The sequence below is a fragment of the Bos javanicus genome, chromosome 7, assembly GCF_032452875.1.
Source record: "Bos javanicus breed banteng chromosome 7, ARS-OSU_banteng_1.0, whole genome shotgun sequence".
Classification (NCBI taxonomy): Eukaryota; Metazoa; Chordata; class Mammalia; order Artiodactyla; family Bovidae; genus Bos; species Bos javanicus.
The window spans coordinates 39360200-39387861 of record NC_083874.1 but is presented as its reverse complement, the minus strand read 5'-3'; the positions used below and the strand labels follow the sequence as shown (position 1 = coordinate 39387861).

The 27662-nt window shown below is 37.3% G+C and overlaps 1 protein-coding gene and 1 long non-coding RNA gene across 8 annotated transcripts in view; one reads left to right on the top strand and one right to left on the bottom strand.

Annotated features, from left to right (window-relative positions):
* LOC133251106 (uncharacterized) overlaps positions 1–5300 on the bottom strand; it is a 52461-nt gene extending 47161 nt beyond the window's left edge. For both annotated transcript variants that reach the window (XR_009737516.1, XR_009737517.1), the window contains exon 1: positions 1943–5300. This is a non-coding gene — a long non-coding RNA (uncharacterized LOC133251106). The remainder of the gene's footprint in view (positions 1–1942) is intronic.
* CLK4 (CDC like kinase 4) lies at positions 1318–27268 on the top strand. 6 transcript variants are annotated; one of them, XM_061423145.1, is made up of 14 exons: positions 1318–1403; positions 8662–8822; positions 9623–9689; positions 13574–13796; positions 14882–14972; positions 15377–15443; positions 18829–18945; positions 19037–19203; positions 19408–19502; positions 19753–19882; positions 22651–22733; positions 25661–25740; positions 26434–26524; positions 26610–27268. In XM_061423145.1, the coding sequence occupies exons 2-14, from the start codon at positions 8720–8722 to the stop codon at positions 26748–26750; spliced, it is 1455 nt and encodes a 484-aa protein (XP_061279129.1). In that variant the 5' UTR covers positions 1318–1403; positions 8662–8719; the 3' UTR covers positions 26751–27268. The 6 variants fall into 6 exon arrangements, with proteins under 6 accessions (XP_061279129.1, XP_061279131.1, XP_061279130.1 ...); XM_061423144.1 differs by lacking the exon at positions 1318–1403 and adding an exon at positions 5459–5566; XM_061423147.1 differs by lacking the exon at positions 9623–9689 and having other exon boundaries at positions 1320–1403.
* Positions 27269–27662: the final 394 nt, after the last annotated feature.

Here is a 27662-nt window from a genome sequence, read left to right as displayed (position 1 = left end):
GTCTAGCCAGCCCTTCTCAGATGTTCTTTTGGTTTCTAGTTTGTTTTCTTCATAAGATATATAAAGTTTTGAAATATTTATTTCCTTTTTTTTCTTTCCCCACTGGAACCTGAACTCTAAAAAGGCATGTACTTTGTCCTGTTTGCTTTTTGCATCCTCAGCACCTAGGACAGTGTTTGGTATAAGTCGGCGCCCAATAAATATTTTATGAATGAATGAAGGCAGAAAGAATGACTAGAAAAAGGGAGAACGCTCTTGAGAGAAAATGTGAGGATGATCCTAAGGAACTTGGCCGGTTGAGTCCTAAGGAGGTAAAAGCCAATAAGAAATTATCTGTGATGAGAAATGATTGGCACCTTCAGAACTGTGAATTCTGCTACTAAAAGGTAAGTTCTTTTTGTTTCTACCCTGTACCTACCCAAGTATCCTCAAAATTTTAAGCCTATTCCTCATAAAAGCTACATAGTCTTTAGAAAACCAAGGAGAAGAGGTCTGTGTCAATACTTGGTACAAAATGTTATGAAGCAAGGATAGCTACTGCAGATAATATAGTATACAGGAACTGAGGGATAGAGCCAGGAATGGGAATTTAGAGAGGTGACAGGAAGCTCCAGAGAAGTTAACGCCCTCTCTAGAAATCATCAGAATACTCTGAAGGATATTATACTTCCTACAATTACATAAAATATGAACTTGATACTCACACACTAAAATAAAAGGTAAACCCAGAAGATTTGGAGACAAATATATGTATTACACGTTTTTATATACTTATATAGGATTCTACAATATTCTTAAGAAGTTTAGAATGTAGGTAAATATGTTTGCCCTTCAATGGTTTCCCTGGATAGTTGACAGCTGAGACTATTGGTAGCATGTGTTGACAAACTAATTTACTAACCCAGGTCCAAAGCCCTTTCATATAGAAGTAGTGAAAACTGACAATAAGATTGGAAAGATCAGTCTACACTATTCCTAACACAACCTCCGAATTAAATCATTCTGGCACTCTTCCACTCCACACCTCATATACATGCTGCAAAGTGCATTGCGTATCAGGAGATGTTTCTGGCAGTGTTCTATGGAGCTGGATCCTGCTTCACAGTGTGCTGTGTGAACATCCTCATAACCAATCTCAGAAAATATTGGAAAAACCTGGGATGTTATCCATCTTCGGCAGCATGGGCTGCATGGGAGACCCTTTGTGACCTGCTGCTGAACAGTGAATATGGCACCCTGAGATCTTTGATGACCTTGATGTGCTGGTGATAAACTGACTCATTGTTTCATCATGAGGAGCCTTCGATGATATATCATCTTGAAAAGTGGTATTTTTTTAAGGCAAACTCCTTTGGTCTTACTGAAAGATGGACTCAGCCAGTTTTCCCTAATGGCTAAGTAAAGTAAGTCGCTATGTATCAATAGTTTGCTATATGATTTGAAGCAGTCAGTAGAATGGGTTAAACACAAGAGCTTTGGAGCAAGTAAAGCCTGAGATTGAACCCTGGTTCTGGTACTTGATAATTGTGAATGCAAGTCCGTAACCAAAGATCACTTTATAGAGCTATTAAGGTTATTAAATGATATCATGTATACCAAGTGGTTAGCACATAAATGAGTATAAACTGATAGCTAAAAGCACACAAAAACATATAATTAAATATAAATTATCAGTACTAACAACTTAGAAATTATAAACCCGTAAAGCTTAATACCTTTGAAAAGGTTTCTCCATAAAAATGACCAGCTTTTGTTAAACTTAATTTACATAACAATACAGACTTTTACTCTGGAACTCTGCTTTCAGAGATGACTTTTACTCTAGAACTCTGCTTTTCCTATGGCTGAAGTTAAACCTGTAGAATATACATGCTAGAATACATAATAAGAACTTTCCTCTCTTTGGTCTTCAAAACTAAGATTTTCTTTACATATGGCTTACCTTAAGGTTTTCTTAAGACATACTTGTTCTTGTACTGAGATGAAGATACCAGATTAGACAGTTTTTTCTGGTGTTAGTAGTCATTGGTATTTAGTCGCCAAATCATGACCGACTCTTTTGTGACCCCATGGACTGTAGCCCACCAAAGGCCTCTGTTCATGGGATTTCCCAGGCGAAAATACTGGAGCAGGTTGCCATTTCCTTCTCCAGGGGATCTTTCCAACCCAGGAATTAACCTGTGTCTCCTGTATTAGCATGCAGATTCTTTACCACCAAGCCACCAGGGACACCTTGGTGTTAGTAGTAGATTCCAAGAAATTTAGACAGATTTGTTTCATTAAATCCTCTGACTCAAGGTGTTCACTTTCCAGGTAATTGACTTAATAGAAAGAGTTAAGATGTCAAATGAGATTATTAAGCCAACTAGCAGAGGAATTTGGGGAGTAAATTTCAAATTTTAATTCAACTTAATTGAGCAAAACAATCAAAAGCAGCTTTCATAAGCAACCTGCAAATATGTACTTAGTTGTAGCCACTAAGACACCAAAAATAATATGAATTAGGTTTTTGTCTCTATTCAAAGCACATAAGCTGCAGAGAGTAACTAGGAGCACCATACATGTAATAAGAGAAATGCTACTCATGGGACATTCTTAGCCTCCTCCTGATCACAACACACTTTCAAATATTAGACCTTAATATTTAAGTGGCACACAAATTTAAATACTCAAAATGACACTAAAACAAGAAAGCAACAACTACGAAGCAGACTCTGCTACTGGGTAATGTTTTGTGAGGTCTATTTATCCCTCTGTAGGTGTCCTTCCCACTTGGCTGTCTTTTAACTTTATATTGCTGTTTGAGCAAAACTGTGTACTTTCCTGACCACTTTCCTGATCCTCATGAGACAAAGATCTTTCATGCTCCAGCAAAAATGATAAGTTTTCTTTGGTGCCAGCTTAATTTATGCCTCTGTATGCCTCAAGCTGAGTCTGACTTTACCTTGCAAGATGGCCCAGTCTACTCAGCTAAACATCCTAACTGATACATGTTCTTGAAACAGTAAGTATAATCAGTTGTAGAACCAATACATTTCAGTCTATGGGCAAAATTGGTCAGCGTATATTGGTGGCTCCACGCACACCAGTGTGCCTTGGCCAGCTGTTTGAGGGCTTCATCTCTAACTGGAGTAGTCAAGAAGAGGGAGATGAGTGGGAACTAATGCAGTCGGGGACAGCATCTTAGAGACACACATCGAAGGATGGCTAAGATTTAAAAGTGTAAACGCAGAAATGGTGGCTATTCCAGGTGAGGAGAATAAAGTTGTCTGTTTCATTCTACAGGATAGCAAATTTTCACTTCCAATTTTCCAATTATCTTTTCAACTTCACTTCTTCACTTCTTGACATGGGATACAATCGCCATAACAATTCAGTTTATCCAAAGTGGGTGGCACGTTTTCTATGATATTAGATCATGAAATGGCAGTGCCCTCCTTTCACCCAACAAGGTATAAACTCATTCTATTTGGTTTAAGCCCACAACAGTCTCAACTCTGCCCTCTCAAATTTGATTTCTGACTTTCTCTTTTATTCATCTGTTTGTCAGAACACAAAATCCTGACACTTTTCAGCACCAACCCTTCCTGCCACTTTTCTAGCATCTGTCACTGTCAGTCTTTTTCGCATTTAACCCCTTCTCTCCCTTACTCTGGGCTTCCTGGGCTTCCCAAGTGGTGCTGGTGGTAAAAAAAAAAAAAAAAAATCTGCCTGCCAATGCAGAAGATGCAAGAGACAGGAGTTTGATCCCTGGATTGGGAAGAGCCCCTGGAGTTGTTGTTCTGACTCTTTGTGTCTGACTAAGTTGTGTCTGACTCTTTGTGACCCTGTGGACTGCAACATGCCAGGCTCCCCTCTCCTTCACTATCTCCTGGAGTTTGCTCTATTTCATGTCCATTGAGTCGGTGATGCTATCTAACAATCTCATCCTCTGCCACCCCCTTATCCTTTTGGCTTCAATCCTTCCCAGCATCAGGGTCTTTCCCAATAAGCTGGCTTTTCCAATCAGGCAGCCAAAGTACTGAAGCTTCATCTTCAGTCCTTCTAATGAATACTGGAGTAGGAAATGGCAACCCACTCCAGTACTCTTGCCTGGAAAACCCCATGGACAGAGGACTCTGGCAGGCTACAGTCCACGGAGTTGCAAAGAGTCAGACACCACTTAACGACGGAGCACACATATCCTTACCCGTCCTTACTACTTTACTCTGACACCAAACTCTTGGTTCTCCTCTCCTTCTGATCATTCATTTTCAGGCTTTTTTCTTGCCCCGTAAGTGCTCCCCAGGGCTTAAATTTTGACCCTCTTTTCTTACTTACAGCTCACAAGGAAACTGTCCAGGGATTCTTACAACTGTGAAATACCTTATTTTAACTGGGCTCACTAGCTCTCATATATTATTCTGCTTGGAGACCCGGGTTCGATCCCTGGGTCAGGAAGAACTCCTGGAGAAGGAAATAGCAACCCACTCCAGTACTCTTGCCTAGAAAATTCCATGGATGGAGAAGCCTAGTGGGCTACAGTCCATGGGGTCGCAAAGAGTCTGACACGACTGAGCAATTTCACTTTCATACTTTGAATAAAACCCACAGGGGTAAATAATAGGAAAAACTTTGTTAGGGAAACTTTAGCTACCAAATCTGCTCAGGAGACAGGTAAGGAGTCTCAACAAAAACTTCTCTTTTTGTTGCTGTTTTTCTCAGAAGCATAGGCCTTAAAAAGATATGTACCTCTGAGCTTGTTTCCTAGGCTCTCCTCTTAAATATCGGAATCCATTTTTAGACAGGAAGTTGCAAGCAGGCTCAATTACACTATCCCCAGCACCCGTCTGGACCTGGTTTGGGGCTTGTCTCTTGCGTGATGATTGTGCCTGAGTTGAGGGAACGAGGGCGGGAGGAGAAAGGGACGACAGAGGATGAGATGGTTGGATTCCATCACCAACTCAAAGGATATGAGTTTGAGTAAACTTCGGGAGTTGATGATGGACAGGGAGGCCTAGCGTGCTGTGGTTCATGGGGTCGCAAAGAGTCGAACACGACTCAGCGACTGAACTGAACTGAGGTCCTCCGGTAGGCGGAAGGCAGGCAGCCAAAGTGCCATGGTGCAGCCCACTTGGGCGGAAGAGCAGGAAACGGAGCCTTCGTTGGCTCTGCAGAGAGGTGCTGCATTCAGAATAATCCCTCCCATAGCTGCAGACAGGCGCCACAAGTTTAGGGCGTTTCCGCCCAGTTTGACCCAGGTGCTCCCAGAACGAAAACAATCTAGGGCGCAGCCTCAACCAAAGCAGGTCTCGGGGCAGGGACTGCTCGGCGGGTACAACTGCGTGGTGGAGGGCGGGGCCATTCCTGACGTCACGTGGAACCCGCCCCTTAGGGGTGGAGAGGGAGCGCGGGAGCTCTGTTACGCAGGCGCGTTCGCCTGGTGTGGGCGGTGCTAGAGGCTGCCGGGGGGTTGTAGGGAGACGGCGCGGCCGCCATTTTGTAGGGTGTTTGTCGCAGCTACTGGAGAGAGAAGACGGCGGTTTGCCGACAATTCGCGGCCAAAGGGCCTTTTGTTTTTGCAGAGGTAAGGCTTCGGGCAGTGTGCTCTGGGCTGGGCGGCTTCCCAGTTTTGTAAGTCTCGAAGCCAGGTGTCGGAAAAACGACGGGATTCGGGGCCTCGGCGACCGGGGTGCGTTTGGGACACAGCTCTGCTTGTGACATTTAAAACCTAAAGTTGCCCAGGCGTCGTAGTAGATTTAAAATCTTAGGGATAAAAGGCCTCGGCTCTGCCGCTAGGTTTTTTCAGAGCACCCAGGCCTCTCGCATCATGGCTTCTTAGGCCGTGCTTCGTCCCGCCGGTCAGAGTGAGTACCTGTCAGGAACCCTTCTAGAACCGCCTGGAGCAAGTATACTCCTAGGTCAAGCCTTCCCCTGGGTGCCTGGCCTCAGCTGTTGGTAGCGTTCGTGGATTTTCCGGGGTCAAATCTCTTGAGTGCGCCAAAGGCCCTGGCCAGGTGCCCTGGCGGATAGGCTGGGACTGTGGACTGGTTGTCCAAGGAACTGCAAGTCTGCGAGTCCAGGCGGTGGAATTTAGCTCGTGCTTATGAGATGTAAATAGGAGAGACTCAGCCATTGTGCAAACTTTTTAAAGTGGAGCGTGTCATTATTGCAGCAGATTTGCATTTCTGTTGCTTTTGCATCACATTGTCCTTGATTACTTAAGCAACTGTAGTATGCTTATCCTGTCCTTTGCAAACAGCAGTCCAAACTGACCGGGTCAATCTCCTGATCTCATTTTATAGCTATCTTTATATGCTTGTGTTCCATACATACACCTTCAGGCTTTTTGTTACCAGTTACGTCCCTCTTGGAGCCATCTAATCATAACTTTAACCTTTATAGATATTTTAAAGCCATATATATAGATGTAAATTTGTTGGGTAAAATAGAGTGTTAAAGGCAGTAGAGAATCAGGTTTCCAAGAGGGATATAAGCATATCTGATGTTTTTTGTATTTGGTGTTTTTATTGGAAGATGTCTAATGATTCTAACATGTAGAGTTCTTTATTAAGTAGAGGTAATGCAGTAATTCTAGGGGGTAGGTTTTTGTTTTTGTTTTTTTGTTTTGTATGTAAAGGAACTTAATTTGTGTAACCTGGGTCTGGGATTCTTTTCTTGGCCTCCTGAGAAAATATTTCTGAAGAGTAGTGAAGGAGGGCTTCCTAACAGACGAATTAAAATGAAAGTAGTCAACTTGGCTAGAGAAATAAAAAACTTTGGGTCTCCCAAGTCTCTTATTTTAATATTTTCACATTGATAACTGGTTATATAAGAATTATGTTTTGTTCACAGGTGAGCCAGTTATGACTGGCTGACAGTAGAAGGAAAAAAGCTGCAGCAGACATGTTTTGCAAAAACTATGTGTATTAGTCATAATAATAAACATCAATCATCAGATGGGATTTTGCTTGGTATGATTTAAGAATGCTTAACTAAGCAGTTTTTTTTTTTTTTTTTAACTAAGCAGTTTTAAAGTTCCTCTGTGATTAAAGTACAATTGGGGTAATCAAAGGGTCAGAAGAATTCCACTAAAAATACAGTTCTTTTTATGGCTTTTCTGATGGTCTTTTTTGCTCCTTAATTTGTAGTGTGGTTTATTTCAGTTTCCCATATTCAGATGACCTATGAATATGTCATAGGTCAAATCCAAATGCTCACTTACCAATTTCCAGTGAGAACCCTAACTAGAGTTGTAGAGTTTGTTGGACTTAACCAGTGCTTTGTCTTCCTTTTTTTGTTGTTGTTGTTTTTTTTTTGTCTTCCTTTTTTGAAGCAAGCTAAAAGAGAAGCTACATGTCAGAAGTATGTGTGATGGGCATAGCGTTAGAATCAGCAAGAGAAGTGAGTTAAAAGATCTGAATATTAGTGGCTTCAGGCTCTGATGGCATTTTACCTATATTAGGAAATACCTCCCAGGAGATGCCTCATTTCAAAATCTTTCTTAAACCATTTGAAATCATTTAAGTTGTGTTACTTGAATTCATTTGCTTGTTACTGAGTCATTTGGTCAAACTGAAGGAGGTTAACTAAGCTGGCTTTGCTCCAGTTTACCTTTTTCAGCTCCTTGCTGGGTTGTGAAACTCACGGCCTTCAATAGAGTTTGGACATCTGTTAAAAACAAATCTGCTTTGTGAAAGAGCTAAGATGTGGAGAGGCAGATAGGGATGACTTGTTAGAATACAGATCCTGAAAAACCTAATGAAGTTTGTAGGTTGCTGTCTGATTTCAGTGTGACCATACGCATCCTTACACATTCATTTTCTTAGTCACGCGAGATCTACAACAGATAGGTTTAATTTTAAGAAGGCTGTAGGATGATCTGAAAATAAACTTGTGGTTAGAAGAAATGAGTTCATAAAATGACTTTTTATTGCTCTTCAGGTGCTCAGTTGAATACTGTGTTCTATTCACACCCCGAGTTCTATTCAAAGCTGAGAGTCATTCTCAAGATTTAGAGAATAGAACTCTTGAGTGTTTGAGAAAAAGGATCTGCATTAGTGGCTCTTTACCTTTAAAACAAAGTCATCTCCTGTATTAGTATCCCTAAGTATTTCTCTGACTTCAGTTATTTGTGTTACAATGTTTTGCCAAAGATGCATGATACTTGTTTTAAACTAGCTCACCTTTAAAGTTAACATCAATAACCTACAGTTTGATAATAGCAATAATTTAAGAGGTTAGTAGCAATTTACCATAGGAAAAAGGTAAGAAAGCTTCCCAGATGTCGCAGTGGTAAAGCATCCGCCTGCCAACACGGGAGACACAAGAGAAAGACTCTAAGCCTGAATCCTGACTCTTTATTTTTAAAATAGCAGTTAGCGAATGTTAGTTGAAGACAAGCACCGAACTGAGAATTTATCCAGAAGAATTGAAAAAGAAAGTATTAAGGTCTCACATTGTTATTTAGTACCAGGATCTGTGTGCCACTTAGAATCAATCATCTGACATACCAGTGGGGTAGTGCCCCCATGCCTTGGGAAACATTACCTACAAACATTTTAGAACCTCTGCGACCCCATGTCTTGGGTGTTTTTGTATTTAATCAATATTAATGTAAAGTACTGTATTTAGTAAACAAGCCATCTGATTCCACAACTCACTTTTCATTTCCATTAACAGATGCGGCATTCCAAAAGAACTCACTGCCCTGATTGGGATAGCAGAGAAAGCTGGGGACATGAAAGCTACAGTGGAAGTCACAAACGGAAGAGGAGATCCCACAGCAGTACGCAAGAGAACAGATATTGTAAACCACATCACCAGTTTAAAGAATCTGATTGGTAAATTACTCTTGAACTACTACCATTTTAACACAAATAGTTTAAATGATTTGCCATTAGCTTGTATAGCTTTCATCTGTCAAATTGTTTTTATAAATCCGTCAACAAATACTCATTCAGAAAAGATTTCCTGAGTGCCTGTTATATGCTAGACATTACTGTGAGTAGAACAGAGTGCCTACCCTCATGAATCCATTTAGGACCTATGGGAGATAGTTGACCGAGTCTTGCTGCCAGTAACGTAGTTGTGTGAAACGAGACACAAAAGTGGTGATAGGACACCCACAAGTGAAGTGAGTGATTAAAGGACCAGCAGGTGCCTTCAATTTGTATGTGAATACTAGGCAGATGTGTACATTGGGCACTTATTTAGGGCTCCACAAATGAGAGAGAATGAAGGGTGGGGAGTTACCCAGATTAGAAAAATAGTGTGCCCTGTGAGAATGTTAACATGCTTTGGGGATTAGTTGCTTATGCTGTATTGTAGATAAGACCAGTAAATATATTTGGAATTTTTCGAAGCTTGGCTGTTTTAAGAACCATTCCTTTGCGTAGGCAATAGCCAGTAATTTAGGGAAGGGCCGCAATAAAAATACCAAATGGCATGTGTCCTGTTTTAGTGTATTTTTACCAGTGTAAAATTTGGAGGTAATACATTTATGTAGAATTGGAGGAATTTTGTAAAGTTCCTAAATGATTAAACAAAGCCTAGGTGAGTAGTTTCTTTCATTTTGTCCTCCATGAATTTCCCTTTCTCATTTGTTTTTGTTGGTTCTATGTTTTCTCCTTGTTTTGTGCAGATGTTCCATTGGGACTGTTTGCCAGATTGCTTTCTAAATTAGCCAGCTGGGGTTACTTTAAAAAACAGTATGTAATTTTTTTCCTTTTCCATGCTAAAACAGACTTGTTCTGCAGAACAGTAAGCTTATTGGTAATCAATGCAGACTAATCATTCTTTACATTGTATGAAGAGAAAAGAGAATCTCTGCCAGGATTTCAATGACCTGAGCTAAATTAATGTACTATAGAGAATATCTGTATCCCAGTACTATAGAGAATATCTGTATCCTATATTAAAATAAATACAAAATACTCTGTAAGGCATAATGTCATAATACTAATTATTCATAAGTTTATTATGCATTATGTAGGTAAAAAAGAACTGGTATGATTGATGAACAGTTCATTTATGTAATAATTAACTGTATAAACATGATTGTCCAATAACCACTAGACTAATAGTTTCTTCTTGGTACCAGAGATGTCTGGTGGTAATTTCTCTCCATAATCTGAAGTAGTCTAATAGTCTTTTTAAGATTCAAAACTTTACAAGAGTGTTTTTTAATAAAATTACTGGAAAAAATGAAAAAATACAGAAACGTATAAAGGTAATCTTGATAGGATGCTAATCCCCCATTATTTGGATATAAAATTATTTCTGATTATTTTAAAAAATACCTATGTGTACAAATCTTTGCCTCTCATGTTTCTTGGAAATAGATTCTAAGAAGAGACAGGATAGTTCAGAGTGTGAACTCTTAGAAGACTCTTGCTACATATTCATGTATTTTTCCAGAAAGTTTGTACCAAGTTATATTCCCTACAACTTGCTCCTTCATTCTCTCATCAGTCTTGGTTATTTTGAAATGCCAAGAATAGTGCTTTGTTATCATTTGAATTTTTAAATTTCTGTTGAGTTTGTCCTCTGTCATATATTTACTTACCACTTGAACATTATTTTTTTTAATTGTAGTTCATTTTGAACATTATTTTTGTATTCTTAGCCTTTTTTTCTATTAAAGTGTATTTTCCTTACTGATTTATAAGCAGTTTTATTGAATATGAGTTATTGTACCTTTTTTCACATATATTGTGAAGTGTCTTTATTTTCCTGATTCGTAAGTAGCCTGTGAATTGCCCGTTTTCTACAGGCTTGATCAGTTAATTCTGCATAGGAAAACTGATGTAGCTATGAACACTCATTTTGTATCCTTAAATGTCTTCCTGTAACATAGAGCTGTCCTTGTTTAGTCGCTAAATTGTGTCTGCACTCTTCTGACTGCAGCCCTCCAGGCCCCTCTGTCCATGGTATTTCCCAGGCAGGAATACTGGAGGGGTTGCCATTTCCTTCTCCAGGGGTTCTTCCCAACGTGGGGATCGAACCTGTGTCTCCTGCATTGGCAGAGGGATTCTTTATTGCTGAGCTGCCAGGAAAGTCCCTGTAACCTAAGAGTATCAAGCCTTACACAAGTGATTCTCAAACTGTAGTGTGAATAGGATCACCTTGGAGGTATGTTAAAAATGCATATTACCAGATTATTCAGTGAGCCTCACCTGAGGCCAGGGATCTTCATTTTAAATAATTCAGTATTTTGATATTGTTAATAAACAAACCATCCTCTGAGAAACACTGTTTTAAGCTCTTCAGGCTGGCATGCAAGATTCTGGATGATCTGTTTGCAGCTTATTTGCTTACGCATCCCTATTTGAAAATTGCTCTTGCTGAAATTATTTCCTAAGTATATGTAGACAAACTCATCTCTGAGCCACTGTGGTTAAAGTGCTCTATAAATGTAAGATGGTAATATGCCATTTTTCTCCCCTCATTTCTACTTTTTACTTTGTCCAAATTCTGATTTCCCTTTAAGATGCAACTCTTCTCTTTTTCATGAGATTTTCCATGACCGTTTTAAGCATTTTGAGATTTTTTTCCCCTCTGTGACCCTAAGCACTCATATATAGGCTTTTGGCATTTCCTGCATTGTTGAGTCATTAATTTGTTGGCAGAGATTTTTGCCTCATATATTTTTTATCTCCCACAGGACCTGTGTGGAAATAAAAAGGAATGAGCATAGCCTCATTAGTCTTGGCTATTTTGAAGAACTATTGTGAAATATTCACTGGGTGATTAGTGAATATTTTTAGAAATAAAATCAATCTGTTCATCCTGTTCACTCTGTCCATGTAGCCTTTATAATTCTGTAGATTTTGTTTATGTAATCTCTAAGCTTTGGTTGTTACAGGTTGAAGAAGTCCTCAGCTTTTTAGTTTATTCTCATGGTATTACTTCACCCTGGTGTGTGTTATTCTGAAGATTATGGTTATCAGCATCTCTAATCTCATGCACCAGTCCAGCTAAAGATAGTGTTAGTTTTTTTCTGATAAATTTTGGCCTTTTATGGGAAGGGTGCCTTACAGGATTAAACAGGTGCCCTTCAGAGTATAGTAATGTCTAGCTTGATGTCGATCCCATATGGTTCCAAGCAACTGATAGACCTAAAGTCTTGCCCTAACATCCTGAGTTGTTTCTCCAGTGGCTAGAACTTAAGGCTGACACTGGAGAAAGGGGAAAAGGGGTTTCTGCATCTCCCCAGCCTGGATTTGATGCCAGCCCTGTTGAGTAGGAGTTTTAGAGATGCTTCTCCTTTACTTCTGCCTAAACCATTTAGCTCCTTTGTGAAAAAGAATGACAGCATATTCTGGGGAAAAGAAACCTATTGGTGAGGGCAATCTAGTCAACATCTGTCACTCCATTGCTTATTAGGATTATTTTAGCTGATGTGTCTGACTGGGCAGGTGTCCCCTCTCTCCCTCAGTGCTCCATGTGCATCCCTCTTGAAGCTTCACACTCTGTTGAAGAGGACTCTCATCCCAGGTAGAGAGGGGGACGGGAAACTGGGCCAATTGAATGTGTGTCTTTTTCTTTCCATCAGATCAAGGCTGCTTAACTGAAATCCATTTGCTTCCTGAGGTCCATGGCCTCTGAAATTTCTCACCAAGTTTTGTTTATGCATTTTTGCATTTCTTATGGGACAGGGTCCATATCTTTTATCAGATTTTCAAAGGGATATGTAGATTCAGAAGTTAAGCACTCTGGTACCAGGCGATGCTATTTTCCCTGAATTCTTGTTTATTTCTCACGCAGGAATGACAGGAAACTCAAAATGCACAGGGAAGCAGGGGGTTGAGTAATCCTAGGCAAGCAATTACAAGATCTTTTTCCCATTTAAGAGGACTGTATTTTCGATATCTTTGGCACATGAAGCAGCCTTCAAAAACTGTGTTGTCTATTTCTCAGAGGATATAGGAAGCTCGAAATAAAGAGAGAAGATGGGATAGATGAGGTGTAAAGCTGGCACACACAGTAGAATTTAGAATGTGCTCTTCAACCATAGCGAATCATTTTCCTTCTAGGGATCTTGGTTTAGCCATCTATAAAATGAAAGCGCTGAAATACATTTGATTCCTTTTAGCTCTGATTCAGCTTTCTTGAGAGAATTCTCTGTGCCAGAGAAATCTAAAATTCACTTACATTAAGAAAGGAATCCTTTTTTGCCTGTCTCGTATTGTGTATAGTTCTGAAAAAAGGAAGAGAGCTTAGTTACAGATGGGTATATCCTAAGACTGATGAATTTCAGAAGAGCAGTTTTGTGAATTTTCTTTGGTCTTAACTTTGACCAGAAGATAAAGGGACTCTTAAGTAAGCACTGAATATGTTGAATGATTTGACTCAAACTTTATTTCTTGATAGTAGTATATATTAGTAGAAATATATGAACACATTTACTTGTTGGTTAAAGTAAAATTATTTTAAATTTTATGAGTTAAGTATAAATTGATCCATCAGTTTGTACTTTTTTCTTTTATTGAGTTAGCTGTTTAAACCAGGAGTACTTGAGAGAATGTTTTATTTTTAGCCATATTATTCTAGAATGAAGAGTGTAATTTTTAATACTTTAATGTGTTTTCAGTCATTATTTAGAAGCAAGGTCCTTGAATGAGAGAGATTATCGGGACCGGAGATACATTGATGAATACAGAAATGACTACTGCGAAAGATATGTTCCTAGACATTATCACAGAGACGTTGAAAGCAGTTTTCGAATCCACTGCAGTAAATCTTCAGTCCGAAGCAGGAGAAGCAGTCCTAAAAGGAAGCGTAATAGACACTGTTCAAGTCATCAGTCACATTCGGTATGATTCATTTTGTTTTTATTTTGGGTGGATACTTACTTGTGTGTAAAAGCTCTTATTGGGCCAATAAGTTTGGAAAAGTTTATAATACTGTATGAATGTAATTGTCTTTAAATTACTTGAATCCTTAAAGGAAGTATCAAAATTCTTACAACTAATCTGTATTTGTTGATATTAGTTAGCCCTCATTTACCTACATTTACTCATTTTCTGTAGACCAGATCATGAGTTTCATCATTTTAATATTAAAAATATTTTTATGCTTTATAACAATCTTATGAAAAGTAAAGGCACCCATCTTTTCTTTCATCTCAAACTTTTTTTCTAAAAGAAACCTATTTCCCAATACTTGGAAACAAATATAGAACGTTGCACTGGTGGATATTTAATCCTGAATATAACACAGTCCCATAACACAGTGCATCATTGTTCCAATTAGTTAGGTTGGAGTTCTGAAAGTGGGTGCCGAATGGGAAGTTAAATGTCCAAAAAGCCTGTTCTTTTTTTTAATTCACATATCTTCACTTGTTTGATAAGTAAACTGAGTTAATTATTTTCCTTCCCAAGTTTTCTTCAATAGAACTAGCATTGAACATTGAAATTAACTAGCCTTTATTGTCCCCTTATATTTTAATCGTGTATGTTTAAAAATATTGCTAAATAATAAATTTGTTGAACTAATATTGACATTTCAAAACATTTTTCTGACAAACTAGACATCCCAACTCACAGCATATGCTATTTTATAACGAGATTATAGATCATGACATTTGCATTCTTTAAATTTCAGACTTCAATTAAGTCAATATTTTAAAGAGACAATTGTGTTGTTTTTTTTCTATTGCCACTTTAAGTATCTTATCTGAAAATCTGTTCCTTGCCATGTTTTTCTTCTGTAACATAAACTGTGCCCTGTGAATTTCTGGGGACTGAATTTGAAATTGCTCCTGCCAACTGTTCGTGGCCTGGTGCTTATCTGAATGCCTGAATATCTCCCCGCTGAATGAATTGCGTATTCTGCCCTGAATTCACTCTGATATATTGATTGGCTGGACGATCTTGGTGCTGCCCACTTGCCGTTCCAGAAGAGCCACCGAAGGAAAAGATCCAGGAGTATAGAGGATGATGAGGAGGGTCACCTGATCTGTCAAAGTGGAGACGTTCTAAGAGCAAGATGTATAGAATATTTTTCAACACTTTTTAAACTTTGCAGACAGAATAATCTTTTTAAGAATAGTTTGTCAGCGGGGGGCTAAAGAACTCTTCATTGCTTTTTTGTTTTGTTTTTCGTGGGTTTGTTTATTGTTCTTTTGTATTTCTTCTTTTCTATAGAGTTTAAATATTTCTACTCTACTAAAGTTCCAAAATAATCAGTGGAATTTGAGATTAGAGCAAGAAAGATAGCTCTGTCTGAATTGTTTTTGTAACAGCTGAAAATAAAATAATTTTGAGTGCTGAAACCTTAGTTATGCTTTGATAGAGATCATTTGAAAATATTTCCACACTTAAGCTTTCATTGTTTGAATAACTGATAATTTGTGCTCAGGTACTTATACTTCTTTCTCCCCCCCTCACTTTAGATGAAATCGTGGATACTTTGGGTGAAGGGGCCTTTGGCAAAGTTGTAGAATGCATTGATCATGACATGTAAGTTTGTTTTTTCTTTTTTGAATATTCTAATATTTTTGGTGGGACAGGATCCATAATTTGGATAAAATTGAATTTAACTGGTTAACTGTGTTTCCTGGGAGGTATAAGTATTCAAAATTTCTTTTAACTGTGTATGATTTATTTACTTATGAATGTGAATTTTGATCAGGAATGTTGAACATTCTTATCAGATGGAGTCAATTGAAATTAAAGTGAGTGTTCCAGTGAGGAGTTTCTCAGAACGTAGGCCCTTAACTTTCTAAAAAAGATTTGGAGTGCTTTACTCTACTTCTGAACTGCAGAGACAATAAAGCATGGCTAATCTTGGTTCAAAAACCTTTATTTCCAAAAGATACTATTTGCACATTAGGGTCAGCTTCTTAAACTATGAAGAAATTACTTAAAGCCTACAGAATAAAGTTCAGATTGAGTTATAATAACCTTTTTGTTACTTGATATCCTTTCAGCTTCATTTTTCATGTTTTGCTCTAGAATATGTATTCTGTGGTTGCAAGTTTTTTTGTAAGTGAAACTTGTAAAACTGTTGAGTGAAAAGTGCACATTTTTAAATTGACATCTAACTTTCTCATCATAAAATAACTGAGGGTATAATTTCCAGATTATTTTAAGTGTTGATTTTTTTTAGTAAACATGTATCCTTATGTTTGGGGGAATGTAAGTACAATAGCTTCATACTTCCTGTCATCCAGGAACAAACTTTTCTTGACTACTTAGAAATGCTTTTTCCTTGAACTTATTTTTACTCCACTTTTCATAAAGAACATTTTCCTGAATGTCTTGTTTTATCACCCTTTTCTCTCTACCACAAAAATGTGAACATAAAGTAACATTTTAAGATATTTTGAAATACTTTGACTTAGTGAAAGTGTTAGTCATTCAGTTGTGTCCAACTGTTTGTGACCCCATGGAGTGTAACCTGCCAGGCTCCTCTGTCCATTGAATTCTCCAGGCCAGGAATACTGGGGTGGGTAGCCATTCCCTTCTCCAGAGGATCTTCCCAACACAGGGATCAAACCCAAGTCTCCTGCATTGCAGACCAATTCTTTACCATCTAAGCTATTGGGGAAACCCCACTTTGACTTATCAAGGTTGCTAAAATAATCCAAAGAATTCCTATGTATTCTTCACCCAGATTCCGCAAATGTTAACATTTTATAGTATTTACTCTTTCATTCTCTATATTTGCATATTATGTGTATTTTCAAATTTTGTCTACTAATTTACAGGTTAGATTCAGATTTCACTAGTTGTCCCATTAAAATTTTCTTAAAATATCTTGAGATTCCAAGACTTGAGTATTTGAGACACTCCAGTTAATAGTACTCAATTTGATCAAGTACACAAAGATCTGTTACAGATTTTCATACTAGACCTAAAATGGGTTTCACAAGGTGGCTCAGTGGTAAAGAATCTGCCTGCAATACAGGAGACCTGGGTTTGATCCTTGGGAGGGGAAGATCCCCTGGAGGAGGAAATGGCAACCCATTCCAGTATCCTTGCCTGGAAAGTCCTATGGACAGAGGAACCTGGCGGGCTATAGTCCATGGGGTTGCAAAGAGTCAGACACAGCTAAGCACTCACCACGCATGAGTGGTAGCATTAACTAACACTGTTACCCATCTTTCATTTTTATAGCTATATTAGCCCTTAGAAAACTTGGCTGTACAATTAAACAGATGAGACAAGAAGTTTTGTCATAGCAGTTTTATAGTAATTCTTTTTTTAAATCCATTTATTTTTAATTGAAGGATAATTGCATTACAGTGTTGTGTCGGTTTCTTCCATACATCAACATGGATCAGCCATAAGTATACATAATGTCTTCTCCCTCTTGAACTTCCCTCCCCATCCCACCCTTCTAGATTGTCACAGAGACCCCGGTTTGAATTCCCTGAATCATACAGCAAATTCCCACTGGCTATCTGTTTTACATATGGTAGTGTATATGTTTCCATGCTACATATAGTGATTCTTTTAAGCCTTGAGATATATGCATCATAGATTTTATAATCATCAAAATAATTTTTGAATGATTTACCAGCCTATAACTTCATTAGGGCCTTCTTAAGCGAATTGGAAAGATTTGCTATCCAGCCACTAGAAAAATTTGTTTGCCTCAAAGATTTTTTTTTTTTGACATCCTAGGGCACATACCTGCCATACTAATCTTCACATCCATGAGGTTTTCTTTTCTAACATGAAAAGGCTATAGTGAAGAAAACAGGCTTGAATGCTGGCTTGTCTTCAAAAAGGTCAGCTTTAGGAAAGAGGACAAAAGGAAGTTGCAGATTTGGAAACCTTTTTCCTCAAAATCATTCAGAGCTGTATCTTTGCGGGGGTGTGGGGGTGGCCTCCTCACATGGCTTGCAAGATCTCAGTTCATCATCAGTGATCATACCTGAACCCATGGCAGTAAAAGCCTGTGTCTTAACCACTTGACCATCACTTCCCTCTATACTTTGTAGGAAGTATTCCTTGGTGGCTCAGTTGGTAAAGAATCTGCCTGCAGTGCAGGAGACCTGGTTCAGTCTCTGGGTCCGGAAGATCCCCTGTAAGAGCATGGCAACCCATTCTAGTATTCTTGACTGGAGAATCCCGTGGACAGAGGAACTTGATGGGCTATGGTCCATAGGGTCACAAAGAGTTGGACACGACTAAAGCAACCTAGCACACACGTGCACATGGACGCCCCAGTCTAAAGCACACTGCCCTAGATTGTAGCTGTTTCTACCTGTTGGCATCCCTGAATGAACTAAACATTGTTTCGGCTTCATGACTTAATGATGGTGTTTCCTTTGCTGGAATTTTCTCCCAAATCTAATGAATTGACAGTTAGTTGTCTTTCAGGGCTCAGTTGTGTGTCTCCTCCTTTCTGAAGATGTCTAAACTCCCCTAACCCCAATCAATAGGTTCTTTCTTCTGTCTTCTCCATATCAAGCACTTGTAACCTTTATGATAAGTTGTTTGTGTCTGTCTTTTCCATTAAACTGAGATACATAGGACAAGCCTTTTTAATCACTAATACCTGTGTACTGTCTGTCACAGTGACTAGTCTCTTATCAGTCTCTCTTAGTGAATGACCAAATGCTTTCAGCAGTAGTATATTCTATTCAAGGTTTATATTTTTATCCTCCTCTAAAAGGGGGGGGAAAATCTCAGTAAATTTAAACTTTTGGAAACAAATATTAGCATTCACAGGTATTAAGAGAATCATCACTCCATGTAAAGTGAATTTTGTTAAAATGTTTTAAAAAAAAAAAACATTAGTAAGGAGCTGCTATAACATGCCCTGAAAGATTATTTTAGCACGCATGTCTTCAACCACCTCCTGTACATTTATCATTTTCATTTTGTTTTTAAGGGATGGCATACATGTAGCAGTGAAAATTGTAAAAAACGTGGGACGATATCGTGAAGCAGCTCGTTCAGAAATCCAAGTATTAGAGCATTTAAATAGTACTGATCCCAATAGTGTTTTGTAAGTATAAACTTGGAACTGTGATCCATCACGTTACATGAAATAATCAGAGTTCTATAAACTGAATCATTTTTATTTTGATCTGTTTTAGCCGATGTGTCCAGATGCTAGAATGGTTTGATCATCATGGTCATGTTTGTATTGTATTCGAACTCTTGGGACTTAGTACCTATGATTTCATTAAAGAAAATAGCTTTCTGCCATTTCAAATTGACCACATCAGGCAAATGGCATATCAGATCTGCCAGTCAATAAATTGTAAGTACACTTTCTTAAATTTTTAAATACCAATAAACTAAAGTTTTTATTATATAAGTAACATATCAAAGCATTGTTGCTAAAACTGCACATATTACAAGATGAAATTGCTTTTGATTCCTACGTCTATCACCACTCCTCCCTTCCCGCAATATAGATTAAATTTGTGAGTGAAACTAATAATGTCTTTTTGTTCTTTTGTAGTTTTGCATCATAATAAATTAACCCATACAGATCTGAAGCCTGAAAATATTTTATTTGTGAAGTCTGACTATGTAGTCAAATATAATTCTAAAATGGTAAGTTAAAGACTTGTGTTAATTTCGGTAGTTATCTTTAAAATTAATTTAGCTTGATACGATGCTTGGATGAGAAATTTTACCTCTAAGACTTATTATATCCTGGTGTTTAACCCAAAAAGGGTAATCCTTTGCCTTTCTCAAGGGGTTATATTGAAAATCAAAAAGGCAATTCACGGGCAAGCCTTTTGGAATAGTGCTGTAAAGTATTTTATATATTGAACTTTGTGTTTACTCAACTGTTTTCTAGAAACGTGATGAACGCACACTGAAAAACACAGATATCAAAGTTGTTGACTTTGGAAGTGCAACATACGATGATGAACATCATAGTACTTTGGTATCTACACGGCATTACAGAGCTCCAGAGGTCATTTTGGGTCAGTAGACACCAGACTTCCTGATACTTTAATTGAAAAAGATATTTTTGTTCTCTACAGTTTCTATTGTGGGGGCCAGGTAGTGGGTGGATAGCTATGATTTTCTTAGTAGTGTACAGAAAATGTTTTCTGTTTCCATAAAAGCTGTCTGGTCATTGCTATAATTATTTTTCCTGAGTGGGAATAATATGATACCATCTGTAAAGATATTCCAAGTGGTCGTTATTTTTGAACAAGTCAGTCTTACCTGATCATAAGAGAACAAGTTCTTTTGGCTTAATGACATCATAGTGTGGTTTTTGAAATGATGGGAACACCTATTTTTGTCTCATCACTAGAGCTTGGTGGTAATGAAAATGCTGAAGATCTAGTGGGCATACATCTGTGTGCAGGGTGGATGATAAGAGGGAGCTTAGGGAAAGAGCATCTTGTGCCTCAAAATTTATGTTAGTCACCAGGTCATGTTGATAGAGCTGGGAAGTCAAAGACGGCTTTGAGGGGCTTGGAAACAGCGGGGAAAAATCAGATCAGGTGACACTGGGAGATATAATAGTTAAATGGAATAACCATAATACTTGGCTGAATGTAAGTTTCAACTGAGGTTGGATAGTAAAAAACATTTTCATGGAATCAGTCTTTTCCACTTTTTACCTTTTTGTCCAAGAAGACTGGTAGTTCAGAATAGGAGTATGAAATCAAACTAATGATGTGTTTATCTAGAGTAGAGGATTGGTAAAAGGGTAAGGAAATTAAGAATATTTTATAGAACTAGCCAGTAGAACTTGCCATGATGATAGAAGTGTTACATCTGCACTGTCCAATATGGAAGCCATTAGTAGCCGTAAGTAGACTACTGTGTACTTGCAGTGTGGCCAGTTAATTTAAATTTTAGATTTAAATAGCGATGTGTAGTTAGTGGCTACCTCATAGGACAGTGCAGGTTTAGAGCTTGTCTTTGAGGTAGATGTTACTAGGATTTCTGCTTAGTGTGGTCTGAAAGAATCTGCTTCTGTTGCAGTAGTTTAGAAAGTATGTTCATGGTTGAGGACTGAAGGCTGCAAGGAAGGTAAGAGAGAAGAGTGTGGAAAGAAATGTGGGTGGAGAGGTATTTTCAGAGCTTAAAAAGAGAGAAACTTGCTGGAACATCCCCAGCAGTTAAGTGGTTAAGATTCTGCTCTTCTACTGCAGTGGGTGTAGGAAACTTAAGATCTTGCATGCTATGCCCATGCTGTGCAGTGCAGCCAAAAAAATAAAAGATAACTTGCTGTGTTTTATCAATTTTAAGAAGCAGATTTTTGCCCACATTTTAACATTGTGGGAGAACACGAAACAATTGGCATTTCTTTCTTTGTTATTGGTATGTAAAACGGCAGTGTATCTTACACTCAGTTAATGGCCTTTTTCTAGGTTGGGTAAGATATAGTGATTCTTGGTATTGATACAGTCCCATGGGTGGCCAGGCTGTAAACAGCTGATATAAATCCGAAACTGGCATTCTTGGTCTTTAGGAGAAGAAATGAAGAGATGGAAAGATTAGAAGCATTCATTATGTGTTTGTGTGAAGTGTTACTCCTGAAGATAAAGGCAGAATTAGATTGAAGAGGAAGATGTAAGAGGAAGACGGTTGATCTTACATCTTGGGTGTTGGTAATAAACAGAAGTTGGGAAATCCCAGTAAAACTGAATGACGTGAAATTCCAAAGAGTGTTAGAGCTAACCCATAACAGAATGAGATGATGTACAGTGGTATGCTACAGAAGGTTACAGTCATTTGCTAGAAAGCTGGACTGGGAGAAAGGAGTGGTTGCAAAAGAAAACTTTCATCTTAGGTCCAAGCTCTTAATCATTTGCAAAATTTTCATGTGTTACTGTTACTGTAAGTAGAAACAGGCTCCATCTTCCATTTGTTCAAATGATACGCCCTGTAAGGGTTAACAAAAATAACTGAATCATACCTTGCATATATCGTTTCTTTGTCTTTAAATTCAGTGATATTACTGGAAGAAATTGAAATGTTTTTTAAAGTAGGTTTTTTGTACATTATTGTTGTATTAAATACTTAAACTTTGAAAGATGAAAACATCTGTGTGGTTTCCTTTTTTCTTTCTAATTAAATACAGACTTAAGGCTAGGTGTCTTTTTCTTTTTTGAATAATACTACTGTTGAGAGTTCTGAAGGAGAAAGTATAATATAGATCATGTATAGACAATCTGAAAGTACATATAGAGATACCTCTGTGTGGACTTTTAAATGACTGTGTAATTTTGCTTATGGGTGCTTAGAATATTTGTAATATCTATTATAATTCCTACATAATTTATGTAGTACAGTATTTCTTTTAATGGAAACTAGAAACGCAGATACCAAGCTGATAATTGATAGGGGGTTAGTAATTACATTCTGAGGATAATTGTTGATCTGTATTTGCATTAATAAAATGTAAAGTTTCATAGAACAGCCATGAACTGGATATAACAGAGTTCCTCTTTGCACAAGCAATTAAAAGACTATGAAACATTTGCTAGTGTCTCTTGTTTTACATAAAAAGCCTCTTCCCCTAGGTTAAAATACTATAATTTGATATAAGGATATGGAGGACTCAAAGGATACTGAATAATGTTTGATATAAAACTAAAAACGTAAGCTGTGGATTTACTATCATTCTTCTAAATGGGCTGTATAAAGAGAGCACCCACACAGGAAAAGATTTAGTGTATTAACAGTTAAATTGTTGCATAATAAAATACTTGGTTTTGTTTTTAAATAGCTTTAGGTTGGTCTCAGCCTTGTGATGTTTGGAGCATAGGTTGCATTCTTATTGAATATTACCTTGGTTTCACAGTCTTTCAGGTATGTATTTACAAAATGTTATTTACTAATTCTTTGCTTTATGTATGTATGTATGTATTTTTGGCTGCACTGGGTCTTCATTGCTCTATGTACAGGCTTTCTCTAGTTATGGTGAGCAGGGGTTCCTCTAGTTGCACGGCTCTATAGTGAGCTTTAAATGTTAAAGGCCTGTTGAAGTTTTGGTTTCTGTTTTGAAAAGTTGCCATTGTGTGTCAGTATTCTTAAGGTTAAAATTTGCATATGCAAAGTAGTCATCCTCTAAAACCATAATGGAATGAAATACTACTCTTGAGTGAATGGTCATAATTCACTCTGCATGTGATTGGAGATTTTAAACATATGGTTCCTATTGAATACGAAAAACATGGTTCATGTGAATGTGATCCATTTTTTGTGTGTGTGACATGCTTTCATAAATTTAAATTAGTGTATCTGTGGTCAGTTTTCATTCAGTTCCGGTTATGTTGCACTTGTTTTTTAAAAGAATTCAGAAACAGTACATTGTATTAAGCATCTGTGACATGTTAGGCACATTTCTAAGCACTACGTGTACAAAAATGAAGACAATATACGTGTACAAAAATGAAGACAATATCTCTGTCCTCAAGAAGGTCATACACAAGATAGATAATGCAAGAACTGTGAAGAGTATAATGTGCTATTTGTTAAAATGGAACAATGTAAAAAGTGTGGTGGAAACCCAGAAACGGAACAGTTAAGTTTCCTTAGAGAAGGCATCACTGAGGAGTAGAGAGTTTAGTCCGTGCTATGAGGAGGAGTAGGAGTTTGTCATAAAGCTAGAGTGTGTGTGATGGCCATATCAGGAAGAAGAAATTGTGTTCATAAATGCAGCAGGCATACAGAAAGGTACTCTAGTTGAGGAAGAATGAATAGTGCTATCAAGTGTTTTGGATAAATAGAAAAATAGTGTCAATAGGCAAGTACTGACACTTGTAGTGTACTTGTTTGCCATAGAAAGATATTTGTTTTACCCTACAAGTCAGTTCAGTTCAGTCCCTCAGTCATGTCCAACTCTGCGACCCCATGGACTGCAGTGTGCCAAGCTTCCCTGCCCTCCTGAAGCTTATTCAAATACATGTCTATTGAGTCAGTGATAAAATTCAACCATCTCATCCTCTGTCGTCCCCTTCTCCTGCCTCCAATCTTTCCCAGCATCAGGGTCTTTTCCATTGAGTTAGTTCTTCGCTGATCCTACAAGTCAGTGGTTTCCAGATACAGACTGGTCTAAAATGAAAATGATTTTGTAGAGTTGCCATTCTGGCTTTCAAGTAGAAATTATCCCTCTTTGTTTTTTGTTGTTTGGTGGTTTTGTTTTTTGGTGTTTTTTTAGTATTAAAATGTCCCTTTTATGAGATAATAGTTATTTTTAAAAAGATAAAAGCCCTTACTTGGCAAAGTAAAAGGGCGAAAATGTTATTTAGGTCTCCACATTTTTTCCTCATAATTTTACTTAATATCTGAAAGCTCAAACTCTTGAAAGCTTCAAGTGGTGTAACATTGAAGAACTTGAAATAGGGTTGTAATATGATCAAAGTATGTTCTGGGCAGGGTGAGGGCTGTTAGGGAGTTCCCGGCTAATTCTGTCAAGGTTGATTTGAGGTTATGACAGTGCAGGATGAGGAGGAAGCTGCGATGAATTAAAAGTCATTTAGGTGGCTGTTGCAGAATACATGTGTTTACTGCTATGAGGCACTTCATGTTTTTGTCTGATCTGTAGCGAGCTTGTTAAAAGTGATATCTAGAAAGTCGCTATTGCGTCACTCCTAGGAGGTGGTATCTGACTTTGTGGTAGTAAGCTGTAGGGCCAAGGAAAAAGCTGAGCACAGTGCATGCTTTCTTCATTCTGACACATAAAAAATTTTTCACATGGTTTTACAATTATAAATCACTGGGATCTTAAGCATGGATTATTAACTTTGGTTTGAGATTCGGTTTATATTTGGATTCTACCCTCCAAAATGTCTTCAGCTAAGGTGCTTTGTGAAGATATGGAGCTTGTATTATTTATTCCTGTCATGAATTAAGAATATCATTTTGAAAGCAGTGTGCTAGGCACAGTAGTTAATGGGTTTAAAAAGCATTGCTCACAGACTGCTCTCCAGAGGTTGGCAAACTGTATCCTGCCTGATGCCTGCTTTAAACAATGAAAAAGAATATGTGATAAAGACCATTTGTGACCATCCGCTTAGCCTAAAATATTTGCTATCTGGTCTTTTATAGAAAAATTGCCAGCCTCTGCTCAAGGAGTGTATTATTTCAGCTGTCAGTTTAACAGTTTATTCTACTTTAGCCAAAACTCTGTTACTATGTGATTTAAGAATAAAACTTTTTCACTTGGATTCACAGCTCAAGTTTCCTCATTGACGAACTATATAATATTGAGCTAGTATCTTGAAAGTCATGTTCCCACATACTTAGCTCTGGGTTGTAAGAATTACTGGGATTGTATTTTTATTATCTAGGATTAGGAAGTGTTACAGGGTTGCTATCCATTCAGTAAATGGAGGTTAGTTAAGCAGCTGATAAAATGAGACAGATTTTTGGTAATCTTCCCCAGGCATCTTAGACACTGCAATAAATACAAATAAATAAGGAAAAACTGTTCAGTTTTACATTAAACAAATTATTCAGACTTTGTAAATCAACTCTATGTCAATAAAATACATTTTAAAAACCTATTCACCATCTGCTATACAGCCCTTACTGATCCAATTCAGAAAGACTTCAGTTTTACTGGGCTTGTATTAGATAATACAGCTCATGCAGTTATAGTCCTCTGAAATGGAGTGTAATATGAATTGTATAATTGTCTAACCTGGTCCTTTTACAGAAGCACTGTTTTGTTTCCCTTTATTGCATGTACAGAAATGGAAAGTGCTAAGTTTCTTTTTCCTACTTTTTTTTAGACTCATGATAGTAAAGAGCACCTGGCAATGATGGAACGAATATTAGGACCCATACCAACACACATGATTCAGAAAACAAGGTATGTTTCTTAAGATTAAAGCCCTTGGGTGCATACAGTGGCCTGTATTCAAACTACAGAAAATCCATCTTTGTTTGTGGATTTTTTTTTCATGAAGTCAAGTTTTTTGAAAAGTAATGCAGTGTTTACTTTGTGATCTAGTAAATAAAATGGTGTTTTTATACTCAGGCTAACCTTTGCATAAATGTTTTCCTAGGTCAATACAAAAATAATACATGGAATAGTAAAAAGACCTTGATTTGGAATCATATCAGTCTTAGTTTGAATTCCACACTTTTGCTAACTAGCTCTATGTCTTTGGATAAGATATTATATAAGAGGTTTCAAAACATAGCTTTATCACAAGTCACCCATAGAATTGTTAAAGATTTTCAGCCTCATTCCACATCTAATGACATCAGAATTTACACAAATGGTTATAGGAACCTGTTTTTAAAGCTGGCATTGTTACACATGTGGTATTTGGGAACAACTTAGGTGGGATACTAAAACCTTATAGGGTACAAGATTAAGAAAGATACAGTTTAAGATATCTGATAAATTATTGTTGAGATATTTAGAAATTGTGTGCTTATGTATATAGAGAGAGCTGCTTATGGTTCAGGGTTCTGTCTGTTACCCCTGTTCTCTGGTAAGGGCAGGGTAAGCATGTGAATCTTTTTTTAAACTAACCAAGACTTCTCTTTCCTGTAGAAAACGCAAGTATTTTCATCATAATCAGCTAGATTGGGATGAACATAGTTCTGCTGGTAGATATGTTAGGAGACGCTGCAAACCATTGAAGGTAAGAAAAAAAAAAGAATTAAATTTTTTTTTTTAACTTTTAACTATTTTTTAATGTCCTTCTTTAACATCATTTTTCTCCTCAGGAATTTATGCTTTGTCATGATGAAGAACATGAGAAACTGTTTGACCTAGTTCGAAGAATGTTAGAATATGATCCAGTGAAAAGAATTACTTTGGATGAAGCATTGCAGCATCCTTTCTTTGACTTATTAAAAAAGAAATGAAATGGAAATCAGTGGTCTTACTATACTTCTCTAGAAGAGATTACTTAAGACTGTGTCAGTCAGCTCAACATTCTAATATTTTTGTAAACATTAAATTATTTTGTACATTTAAGTGTAAATACTGTATGTTTTGTATCAATAGCATAATTATCTTATTAAGCAAACATGGTCTTGATAATGAATGAAATATAAGAGCTAAAATTTTTCTTTTTTGAGATTAATTACCATTTTTAAAAACCTTTGGAATATCCTTTGTGTCCAGTGATAATTGTGATTGATCTTGTGTTTTGTACATGAAAGTTGACTCTTTGAAGTGATTTTTTTTCTTTTTTTTTTTTGAGTAAAAGAAAATCTTGACTACTTCATTCTTAAATGACTATACCTCACACTTTTAATTTTTTTTTCTGTAGTTGTTGAACAGGTAATAAGTATTATTAACTCTCAGTAGGAAGATATTAGAAACCAGATCCCATAGGAAATGTTTGCTGTTGAAATTTCATTAAATTTTAAGTACTGTGTTCTGTTTCCTTGGGTGATGTCAGTGGTGGTAAGTAGCATGGAAAGACATCAACTTGCGCATCGTGATAGGTTAAGGAAACCACATACACCCTTCATTTAAGATTAAATGGGAAGTTAGCTTGGAAAGCCCTGTTTTCCAATGGCTATTTATATCACAAACATAGGAATAGAAGTTCTGATTACTGAGGTTTTTAATGCCAAATCTTCAGGTGTTGAAATTGCTAGTATCTATTTCCTTATCATTTGAAGTATAAATACTTGAACCTCAGCCTATGAGACTTTAAGGTTATTATTAAGCAGCTTATATGTTAATCTTTATTGGGGGAAAAAAAAAAAAACATGATTTGAATGGAAAACACTTGGATAAGAAAACTGCAGTTTTCAGACCCTAGC